This window comes from Dreissena polymorpha, chromosome 10 (assembly GCF_020536995.1).
Source record: "Dreissena polymorpha isolate Duluth1 chromosome 10, UMN_Dpol_1.0, whole genome shotgun sequence".
Classification (NCBI taxonomy): domain Eukaryota; kingdom Metazoa; phylum Mollusca; class Bivalvia; order Myida; family Dreissenidae; genus Dreissena; species Dreissena polymorpha.
In genome coordinates this window covers 19,372,355-19,385,518 of record NC_068364.1, presented here as the reverse complement: position 1 = coordinate 19,385,518, position 13,164 = coordinate 19,372,355, and the positions used below count along the sequence as shown (strand labels likewise).

The following is a 13,164-nucleotide window of genomic DNA, read 5'->3' as shown; positions in this document are numbered from 1 at the left end:
CTACACGCACAAAATATCACAATTCTCGCAACACGTTGTAACATCCAAGTTGGTGGAATTAGTCAACGATTTTTTTCTTTATTTTGTTTGACGCCCATTGCAATGAAACAACGCAAATATTTCATAAAAGCCGCTTGTGCGCGTTGTTATTGAAGTTAAAGTGTTCGCAACGCCGCTGTTATATGCCAAGCCGCTGTATGTTTCCGTCCAAAAACATTGACAGTGTTTGTGAACACACGACCTTAATAAGTAAACGACAGATTAAATATTTGAATTGTGTCACACGCTCTTTTAAAGCCTAACACGGACTTAGATTAGACTAGACTGACGCAAATGACATAAACATGCCTGTACGCTAAGTACCGTGGGATGTGTTTTTAAAGTACGAATACGATTAGGCTTATTTCGGTGCGTTTGCACGAAATTACTTATTGCAAATCGACTATTCCGAAAAACCTTTTAAAGTCAGCATCAATTCATTACCAGTTTTATCCGAAAATTTGTAATTATCTATATTAGTTAAACATTTAAAAAATTTAACATTCAGTGTCGACATGCTAAAAATGTTAAATCTAAATAATAGTTAACTATATAGTCCAATACTCACATACCTCTCGGAAAAGCCTAAGAAACATTGTACTTTACATCACGAACAATGTAATTGGACCAAAACAAGTAACAGTTCACTGATACATAAAATACTAATTAAATGGTAGGTAATGTAATACACTCTTTAGAATCATTTTTTTTTTTATTTACCATCAATGCCTGTACGTTTCATTCTAAAATTGAAGGTTTGTTTTCGTATTTTTAAGGGGTTATGTTTTTGATGATAACAAGTCTATGTGAAAATGTGCACCAATGGCATTAATAGGGTTCCGTATGTTGGTTTATGTTGTAGATTGTGTTATCATAGACATTTGGAAATTTGGGTTGTGTCTATTTGAGCGCATAACCAATTTAAAAAAAACGCCTGTCCTTTTAATAAGTTCAGCATGAAATGTAGTAAGGTGAAACACCCCACACGGTTCGTGCAACCATTTGTTTAGTTAACCGCCATATCTCTGACATATAACAGAATAATTCAGCGAAGAAGAGGAGATATATGATAGGTCACACAGCATTATGTGATACGAAGAGTTGGGCTCGTTAATATCAATTGCACCCTCAAGCTTCGTAAACAATTGCGCATATCACGGTCCACGTGGTTTATGGCAGAAACAGTTTATTCCAGATAACATAGTTTTGAATAACGGTGAAATGTCCATGTACTACAATGCATATTACGAGAGTATTTGTATACGGATGTAAAAGAGGCGGTACAAAAACGCATCTTCTCGAAGATTATAGGCGTATACAGTAACACTAATGTTTAATAAATGCAAACGTGAAGTCCATTGATTTTACATGAGATCAATTGAGATGTTTAGCAATAACAATATGCGGTCAATGCTAGATTTCATACCTTTAAGCTATAATTTATAAACACAGTCATGCAAAATCTGGACTAAAACACAGTGTCTCCGTATCATGTGTACCTCTTTATATACATGTCCTTATTTTTGTTCTAATAACATACATTACATTTATAACAGTGAATAACTTAAAAACATAGGTGCCTAGTTTTCATCTCTGCTTATACATTTGCGAATATTGCAGATGTAATTGTAATGGACATTGGTGTGTAAATATGGCGGACAGCTTATGTGCAATAGTAGAGGATAATAATAATAGTGCAAAACATTACGGACGCGAATATTTCGAGTTTAAATGTAGGGAACTCTGTTTACAGAATAGTATAAATAATAACCTAATGTGCAAAACCTTCACAAAACTTCAATTGCGATTGTTAAACACAGTGAATAAATTTTGGGGAAACAAAACGAAGGCAAAATATTTATTTTAATAAACCCTGATACATATGTACATAATACAGCATAATTTTGTTTGTCTTAGTACATTGATGCAAACATAATTTACATTTAGGTAATTTAGTGAGCATGTAGGAAGAAAAGACTTTGTTGGTAGCATGCTTGACGTGCAACCGGTTAATCATTTTGAAATGTCTATATTGAATGTGACAGTTGCGCGCAAAACCTTTCGCGATAAATATAAATAAACAGACATAATTTCGTCATCAGATGTTAACCACGAAATATTGAATATAATAATGTATTTGTGTCATCTAAAAGGGTTTATTTTAAGTATTACTTTTCGGTGAACGAATCGGAGGCGTTTAATTTATGACTGAGAAAGTACCTACGTCACAATTTGAATGGTAAATTATTGTTCTGAAGCAACAATTGAAAATGTTGCATTTAAAAAGGACATATTCTGAAAAAGCTGTTGTTTTATCGTACTGTTTATATTCATTGCACATCTAAACATGTATCAAAACAATATAAGCAAAAGATATCCATCGCTTTGATTGTTACACTCAACAAGGCCTACGTATAATGCACAATATTGTATTATAATTGACAAGTCGCCAAATTATCGATCGCTCCGCCCACACAGTCACGTGGTATAGTGGTTGGAAAACTCCGACAAGCATATCGCAATTATGGCGGATTAGGCGGGTGAAATCGTATATTTTGTAATTATGTATCAGGCTATTTTCTACAATATAAACTGTTAACGCCGCAAAATAAACTAAACTGCTTTGTAAAACTTTAATACAATCATATATGCTGTAGAGAGAAATTGCGTAATCAAAATAAATGAGTAAACGAAAGACTGACTATCAGAAACGTTTCATATACAATTATAGGGAGCTGAATAAAGATCCCTTGTAAAAATGAATATTTATTTTATTATAATCTTGGATTTGTATTAAACGGCCTTATATATAATTATTTTGATGAATATATTAAGTATTCGATCCAAATGACGCATCTATATCATTATGAATGAGTGCGTTTTTTCCGTTTATTAAAATGTATAGATCCCTGGTGTTTATGTTTTTTTTAAAAAGGCACTGATTCTCTTCGTTAAGATATAAATCAAATTTGAGTTAAACCATAAATCAATATATGCCTAATTTCGTGGTTTCATTTACAGATAGTCTGATATGCATTTTATATCATGTTTTTTTCTAATGCGAACAAGTAACAGTTCACCCTCGAAAAATGAAATGTTGGTTTTCCAGTGCTGTTAACAAATATTCGAATGCATTTGTTTATAACTGGATCACCTGTATATGTTCATTGCAATGTTCACATTTCTCCCCGTATCATTATTATGTATTGTAGACTTTACACATGAAGTCACTATAGCTGGATAAGCCGCGTTAAATACACCTTTTGCTTTTTTTTTACTAAGTTAAAATCAATATTTAAGTTAATAATTTATGAATGTTTCCGTTGTTTATAATCCACAAAAAATAAATATGTTATTGGAAGTAATTAAACATTTTTTCTTGTGTACAGTACCTAAAAATGCCTCAATATTCCTACATTCTGATGAACATATTCTTTTATTTATTAATTAGCAACAATAACGGCGAGATTATTAAAAAAACACGTGTGGCAATATTTAGGTTGCCCAAACTGCTTAATAATAGTGTGCATCAAACGGTTTAACACGTTTTAAAGAACGCACAACTGATGTGCTCATATTTATTTTATTTTGTATTACTCGTTCATATTTTCAAGAAAGATAAGTAAAATAATGTCCTTTTATACAGTGTGTATAACACCTGGAATTTTAAATTATATTCAAACAGCAAAGATCATACATTTGATATAAAATATGTGTAAACCCTTAAAAGTTACGCTCGTTCCATATGTACGACACGCTTTGTTTGTCGGCCAGATATGCGCTGCTCAGGGGTGTGTGAAAAATCGATATCAGATTGGGTTATCGAAAAAATTTGATTGACATGTGGCAACTGGTTAATTGGTGTTTTATTAATTGAGTTACACAGCGAACGTATTTTACAGGACTGCCATCTCCTGCCTTAACGCATGTTTCTGATTTCCTAATAATAAATAATCCTAATAAACATAATTACATATGTGATTATTAGTCCAGTGCATTTTCACGAAGCTGACTGTATATCAGGATGTATCTCTGTAAATCAATTTGTTCTTCACAATAAGACGTTCAAAGAATAACTGCGCTGAAACATTTATCTCTTGGAATGCATGATTATGTATCGACATCAGGAATGAACATTAGTTTCAATTAAGGTGTAAATATATTTACAAAGTTGGACTATATATAAATGTATTCCATGTTTTAAAATGAGACGGTTTCTATGTCGTCTATGTGGTCCACTGGTGTTGTGCGCGTATCAAATTTTAAAGTGTATATGCTAATCTTTATAACACTTCAACTATGACACTGGAATGTTAGCCATACAAATAAGCCGTTATACATATATAAGCCTGTCATCAAGAATAAATTCCTTATAATCAAGACAATGATTTATGCACGTCTATCGAATTTAAGAAAACAAAGATTAATGTATTTAAATAGTAAATGTTTTAATTAATTTATATATTAATTACACCACATACTAAAAATTTTAGCTAAAAGGTACGTATCGCACTTGTGATTTATAAGACATTACTATTAAATCATAAATCATCATGATTATGTGGCAATAACCACATCAATATATCCGGACATATAACATATTACAAAAAAATAAAACAATGCCGCATCGATTAAAGACTATTTCCAATAAATGTGAATGAAACACAGAAAAACTAAATCTAATACTATTAGTTTCACAACCATTATGAAAGAAGAAGCAATCTAAATAATAATGAGACTCCAGAAACATTGTCAGAAGATAAATAAGTGTATTGTAATTATTGTATTATAATTATCGTATTGTTATTATTGTATTGTTATTATTGTATTGTCATTATTGCATCGCATTGTGTGTAAAACAATTAGTGTAGCATCTTGTCTTAAACGTTTCCTTAAACACATCAAACAACACATATAACTGATTTGATTAAGTGGAACCGTATTATTTGTTTAACAATGTTAACAAATGGTTTAATGCAAATATTTACATATATACAACATTAAAAATACACAATGAACAAACGAATCTATTTTCAAAAAGGTTGTATCTTTTGCTTTACTTGAAATAAACTCCCTATGTAACGATAATAAATGGACATAAACATGGTCAAGCGGCAGTATAAATATTCAAGGAAACATGATCTTCGAGTGTGTGCTTGATCGTGATATTAGTATACATGTTATAGTTACATTATAATATAACTGAAATAAATAGGCCCTATTCGATGACACAATTCGTTAATATACATCTACCAATACATTTCGTGTTATTTACAGAATTACAATAAGAATACAAACACTTACAACGAGAACATAACAAAAATACTATAAATTACATCTAACAATGTCCTTAAATTAAGACGCATGCATATTACTTATTCAAGCAAATACAGTATGCGATGTGGTTGTTCGCCCAATTAAAATATGTCTTTTTGGAGAGATGTTCCAGCTCCAAACTTAACTTTACGTACTTATCGAGAAGTGTACAGTTCAATTTTAAAGCAGTGTTTTGTCATATACACTTCGAAATTGAACTTTGTTTAATCGTTATCCATAATATAAATCATAAGATCAACAGGGCGGATCAAGGTGATCGATGTTACCATGCTTGCTTGCGTCTCAGTCGATGTGGTCATACATGCCCTTCTCGAAATGTGAGATGTAGCCATCCCCTGAAAACCAAGAATACTCATGAATAACTCCTACCGGTGACCACAGCTTGTACATGTGACATCGTGTTCGCTCTGCGATTGTGTGTCGTGTTGATTTGTTGGGTCATGGCCTCTTTCAAAAACAAATCTCCTAAGAACTGATAATTAGAATTCAATCCAGTTTATTATGTCGTAATGTCAGGTTGCCTAAGGTGAGGCTATGTAGAAGCTTTGAAATACAATATGACGATATAAATGAATTTTTATTTAAATTAACACTACAAGTAATATCATTACTTTCGATACCTTCATAAGTGACCTTAATAACAATGACAATATAAACAATATTAAATAAACCGAGCCTACGCAACATCAACGAATCAAAAGGTAAGTTACAATTAAATATTGAAATTGACTTAAGTGACAGTAACCATGTGATTTTGCAACCGTATTACCATCTATGTCGAAGATTTCTTTGACCCATTGGTCCAGCATTTCATCCTTATGAGAACAGATATCCATGATGAAATTTACCCTCATATGATCTGCAACACATGGTAATGGTATAATAAAACATGCTGTTTATAGAAAATTCAAACGATCTAGAAGACGTTGTAACAAAATTAGTGACAATTCTCCATGTAGAGAATGTTTTCCTTGGGATTCATCTAAAGTAACATTGTTCTTACGCAGTTTAACGCTATTAAATTGTTCCAAGTAAATGGTCAGGTTGCGCGTTTTATGTGGTATTAAACGAGAGAAGGATCGAACATTGTGCTAAAATACATGGGGAATGCGTATAGATGATAAGTAGTATAACGTAGAAGGAACAGTACATGTAAACCGGTTATCACTCAATTGGGAGTTTATGTTCATATTTCTAATGCGCACGCATTTGAAAATAATAGAAGTTATTCCACTTTCAAATGAAGATTTAACTTTATAACACACCGATAAAAATAATATAACTATTTAATATTGTTTTTAAAAGTTGTATCACCTGAGATTCCGGTGAAATGCTTCTGCAATGCCTTGAAGAATTTAAGTTTGCCTTGAATGTGCGCGCAGAGACCGTGGCGAGCAAAGTGGTGCACAGTTCTGAAAAATACGAATTTTTTTATACATTTAATATATAGCAATATTGTTGGTATACAATGATATTCAAGTAAAAAATATAAAGCATTACTTTGATCTATTAAAAGCTTATTACTTTTCAAAATCATGTTTTTGTAATGTTCTACAGAAGCAAAGATTCGGGATGCCGTCGTATTTAACATTATACGATTAAATTAATTAACTAAAGTAACCGTTTAAGAATAGTTATGGAGACGCACCAATTCCTTTGACTATTACGTTTAAGTTATTATATTCATTATTCTTCATACTTTTATAGGGATTATTTTGGAAATATATTTGTCATACCTGTAAATTGTAATCTGGGCTTAAATAGTAGGACGTAACTATCGTTAGATTTCTCACAAGACAGAACATTGAATCCTGGCATCACTCGTGAGCAATATAATCAAGCATAAGTAAGAACAGTCCAATTGTAATTGAGTAATACGATGAGAAAGATATTTGATAAATAAGAAATACAAATTTGAATATACAAGAACAGTTTAACTGGTTTTATTTAAAATGTGTGTATCTGAAGGCTATACTGATATGAAGTTTAGATGAATTCCTTATATTAAGGTACACAACTTATTTAATACAAAAACTGCTTACGTTTTAAGTGAAAACTCTTCCATTTCTTCTTGAATCTTTGCAAGTTTCACTTCTTCTGGGGCGTCGTTTATTTTGATATTGTTCGCACCGCACTCTGACACGGCAATGGCACACAAAATCATACAAAATGTGATCCTTGTAACAGCAACCATTGTGGAACAAAAGATCAATAACAGTTAAAATGAAGTCCAAACACAGTTGTTCAGTAGTCCCTGTTAGATAAAGTCAGTTGAAGTCTATCCGCAATGAACGCAGTTTCCCTTCATGAAATGCCTGCCAAACAAATGTAAATTAGAACGTATTTTCTTAATATCTCTTATCTTAATCGTATCACAAGAAATAATTGTAGTATCTTTGGTAAATTAGTTTTCATATAAATATCAGAAAATATTGCGTTCAATCCATTCGATTTTCTGTATAAATAACTCGCGTATGCTTGGCCTCCAATCTATCTACAGAAATCCCACACTTGTGTCTAGATTACTTGCCAACCGACGACAAAACATTAGATGCTCAATATTTCCACAGTTACAACAAATGTGCAGTTGTTTACTCGGTGGTCGGGATGTTTCCACACAGATTGTATAAATCAAGGAACATTATACACAATCAAAATATTACTATACTCGTAGCACGTTGTAAATTCCTTTGATGGAATTATACCACGAAATCAATAGATCACTTTATTTTATGCCACGCTTATTTTAATCATACAGTGCAATCGTTTCAAATAAAACCGCTAACCCGCGTTGTTTTTAAGATAAAGTGTTCAGATCCACGTATATAGCATTGTATGTTCCACTACAAAACAGTTACAGTGTTTGTTAACTTAAGTCTTATTTAAGTAAACGACAGCTTAAATATGTAAACGGAACGTTTGTCACGGGCTCTTTACAAACCTAATATGGACCTAAATTAACATAAGACTGACACAAGAGGCGTTTACATGCCAGTACTCAAGGCGCCGTAGGATGGTATATAAAAGTACGTAAACAATTCTAAGGTTGACCTCGGTGCATTTGCACTAAGGTACTTATTGTGCATTGACAATTTGTAGGAGCCTTTTATAGTTATTATCTGTTTTTTATTTAAATGGAACAATTCGCAAATGTTTTCTTTTAAACACTTACACATTTAAACAATTACAGTAACGACAAAAACCGATTATAACAAACACTAAACTGTTAACTCTGTATAATAGTAAACTAAAGATAGTCATCTACCTTTACGAAAAGGCAAAGAAACATTATATGACTTTGCATCACGAACCATCAAATGGAACCCAAATCAATTAACAGTATTGTAATATAGCAAATGCAAACAATAATTGGATATTGACATGTTAGAAAACTATTTACTCAAATAGTATTATTTCTTTATTTATAACAATCGACCATACGTTCCATTCTGAAACCAAAGGAATTTTCTCGTATTTTCAATGGCTATGTTTTGAGGTTTGCGCATCTAATTACAAACGTAATGACTGCACACTGCACACATGGCATATGCATTATTAGGCCCCGAACGTTGGTATTAGGTGATGATTTGGTTATCAATAAAATACGGAAACCCGTATTGAGTCAATTTTAGCGCATTTGAAAATTTAAAAAATACATGTCATGTAGATAAATTTAGCTGTTAAGTTACTAGGGTAAACCAGCCCACATGCTTTTTTCAGCGCACTCTCTTTGACATATGAAAGAACATTGCACCTAAAATGCGGGGAAAATGAAGACATCTGATAGGTCGCACAACGTTTGGGGACACTAATACTTGGGCTCGTTCTCAAGTGCAGTCTCGTAAACAATATTGCATTTTTTTAACGTGTTTAAAGGCAGAATCAGTCTCTACCAGATAACATAGTTATGCACGGCGGCGAATTTATAATCTACTGCAATGCAAATTATGAGCTATCTTGTTTACGGTTGTGAAACAGACGGAACATAAAAGTATCTTCTCAAAGAGTAGGCCGCAACAAAATACTAGCATTTTGAATGAACCAAAATGAACAGTACATGGATTTGCTTTGAAAGTTGCGATGACCGAATGCACAAAATATATATGCAAAATAACGAAAACAAAAAACGTAGTAAACTTATTTTTAAATCTATATTAATGCAAATAAATGACAAACAATGCAGTTAAACTAACGTCAGAATATAAATTAACGCAAAATTAATTCACAACATGTATTAATCTTATTTCAAATTCCAATTACCGATTATATTCGCCACCTGAACATTTTGTAAACCTGTATTTAACTTAAAACCTATTTATTTTAGCTCGATTTTATTGAGGTATATTTGTTTGGTTATAAGTAAATAATTAACAAAATGTAAAGGTCGACTGTATAATAGACACAAACAAAAGAAGCGCATATATGTAAATACTTTTATTAAAAGCAAAAAAGCATGTTATAACATGTATATTCACGCAGATTTAGATATTTTCCTATGTTTGTAATCTAACAACGTTACATATAACGTACTCTTTACTATTTAAGGCACATGCAAATATGTGTTGCATTGTTATCTGAATTAGTCCATGTATCGTGTTTTTCAATGTAAACCACCCTGACAAGTGGCCGTATTGGAATGGATATGGTGTCCGCCTAATGACAGGGAGGTCATGAGTTCGATCCCCAATGTGTGAACGTTCTTATGATCTCCCGAAGGACACAAAGTGCTGGTCCTAGGCCAAGGAAACTGACTCGAGAGCGTTTCAAATAAGTAGTTAGTACATTCAATAAAATCGAGCTAAAATAAATAGGTTTTAAGTTAAATACAGGTTTACAAAAAGTTCAGGTGGCGAATATATTATTTATACGAATACGCGTTCCCAAATAGTTCGGGTGCAATTGAACAGGACAAAGTTTGCAAATTTGGCGCACAGTTTAACCCATTCATGCCTAGTGAACTCTCCCATCCATCTAAATTGGATCAATTTATTACCAAAATTAGGGATTTTTAGTAAACTTATTTCTATATTTAGAATAGTTCTTACAGAAATTACTTTAAGCAAACAGCGCAGACCCATGCAGACCGAATCATGCGGCGTCTCACCCGGGTCTACGCTGTTTGCCAATGCCTTTTTTCTAGACGCTAGGCATAAATGGGTTAATAATGTGCAATAGAAGAAGACAATTACTTTGGAATCCCAAATTACTGTCGCGGATATTTAGAGTTTTCATGTTGGCGACACTGTAACAAACGTATACAGACTAACTTCACGTGCATAATACTGAAGTTTTGTGAAAAAAACAAATGTTTAAAACAATTAATTAATTTTGTGCGGAAACACACGTAGGCACAAAAAATAAGTTTTACGAAACTAACAATATGTGATTCATCGAAATATTCGTAATAATTAAGTTGTTCGTTAGCAAGTTCATATAAAAAAATGCCTTTAAAGGGGCCTTTTCACAGATTTTGGCATGATTTGAAGTTTGTCATACAAAATCAAGAATAAAATTTAAAAAAGAAAAAAAAGGTAACCCTCAGCAGGGCTCGAACTATTGAAAACCTGGAGTCCTGGAGTAAAAAGTCTACCATTTAGACCACCCGGCCATCCTTACTAATACAATGAGGTTTGTATGTTATACTTTATATAAGTAATCCTCGTAGTTCCACAAAATATAAAGATTACAACTGAACTCTCCAAATTAGTCAAACATTTCGCGTTCCAACACTTTATAATTTTCAGGTTTTTAAATCGTCAAAAGATGCATGTAATGGCTATTTAGAGAATGGTTAATGTTCAGTATTACTATTTCTTTACAAATATCGTAACTAAAACGAATATTTTCGAATCTGAAACAACTTTGTTCAATGTTGTAAATTTATCAAAACGTGAAAAGGCCCCTTTAAGAAATTCGGTCAAAATATGCGAAAGTAAAGTGTTGAAAACGTATTTGACCTCCTTGAAGTGCTATCAGTGTTACATCTTGACATAACTTAATTAAATCGACATGTATCCCTTCAAGATAAATGTGATCCGCATTGATAATTAAGCCATCAGTTTTTAAAGACGTAAAACTAGAAACCCTTTACGTATATTCGAGTCGTTTAAAACGTTTTAATTAACTTTATATGTGACGGTGAAGGAATTTGACGGCTTGATTTTAGTTTTGTTTAAAACTATTGTTTTACCTCGATTGCATTTAAAGTACTTATTATTTATTTTAGTCCATTTCCTGGAAATAGAATCAGCACTTTGTATCTATTGGGGAGATCTAAAGTACGCGTACTGACACCAAATATATGTCAAACTGTCAATTGTAATAGTTGTACTTGCGACAAATACTTGATAGTTTAACATTAATATTCTGGAATGGCTGTTGTTTTACCGAATATGCACATATATGCACATTTTTATAGTTATTTTAGTGTCGCTGAAAAAGTTAATTGGCACCACCAACACGAGATATATCTTGAAAAATATTATAATATAATAGGCGAAGTATTTATTAGTTTAAACGATCGAATGTGTTGCATATGAGTTTTTCAGAAAAATGTCATCACAAAAAGTAATACATTATAAAACGACAGAAAAACGAACAGTAGCATTGATCTCCGTTACCTAAAAAAATACATACTTGAAATGTTCAAGCACAATTAAGTCTTAAGTGCATTAAACTGATGACTAGTATAAGACGAAGCCATGTTTTTTATAGTTTTTACGCAACGTCACGTTTCTGCAATATCTTTAAAACTTACGTTTTTAAGAAAAACACAAATTTGCACTATGATACTTTTCCGTTTGAAACGCATTAAATTTTAAATATAAACTTTTGAGCATCATAATATCAACCACTTTTATTAAAACGACTTTGTTAATGTTTCAAAATTAAGTATTGTATTCTTAGACCCAAATGTGGGATTTTCACGTGTGTTATAAGCGCGTTTGTTTCAAAGCTTATACGATGAATGACCTCGGGGCAAAAGTATAACACAACATAGATAGCATATCAACCAGTTTGATAATGACTAGCACAAATGTATAACAATTGAGGTAGAACACACGAAACGCATTTTTCTAAATGCAGTCATAAATCGTCATTATAAACATAACATAATTTTCGACGATTAGTTGCCTGCTCTTGGAAGAAGACGACGATATATCACGACGTTTCTAAGTGAATCGATATTCCAGTTGTTCATATTATTCATATATTTGAACTTCGAAAAAATGTCCTTTGTGTTTTTCAATGATAAACACGATATTAATAATCTGTAAAATAATGTTGTATGCCAAATTGGATGTAGCAATACATTTTATAAACGATCTCATTTTCAGTATATTCAATATTAGGATTCAAGTAAACATGATTCGGCTGAATGAAATGACTTTAAATAATTATATAAACAATTTAAGTAGACACATTGGATTAGCGTTACAAATTGAATGATATTTAATGATATCAACACAATATAAAAAATTAGTTTCACAACCGAAATACAAGATGATCATAAACATAATACTAACTTTCATAAAGAAACATGTGCATTAACAAATACTAATAATTGAACAACAACATAAAAACATGTGAGAAAAAACAGGATCTATTAGTCCTGAAGTGCTTGCCGATGTATCAACAATAATATGTCATTCCTTTAGCGAAATCAAGACTACAATACCCATGTGTATTTCCAGGCGGATATTAATGGCAAACGATGACAGTCTTCGTATGTTTATATTGATAATATTATGCAAACCCTTCTCGAAATGTGAATATATATATGTGTTA

The 13,164-nt window shown here is 32.0% G+C and overlaps 1 protein-coding gene across 1 annotated transcript; it reads right to left on the bottom strand.

The window, feature by feature from the left end:
* Positions 1-1,884: 1,884 nt before the first annotated feature.
* Positions 1,885-8,329, bottom strand: LOC127848683 (uncharacterized). The gene is made up of 4 exons (XM_052381270.1): positions 7,419-8,329; positions 6,691-6,788; positions 6,146-6,235; positions 1,885-5,711 (listed from the first exon to the last, which is right to left on the bottom strand). The coding sequence occupies exons 1-4, from the start codon at positions 7,568-7,570 to the stop codon at positions 5,659-5,661; spliced, it is 393 nt and encodes a 130-aa protein (XP_052237230.1). The 5' UTR covers positions 7,571-8,329; the 3' UTR covers positions 1,885-5,658.
* Positions 8,330-13,164: the final 4,835 nt, after the last annotated feature.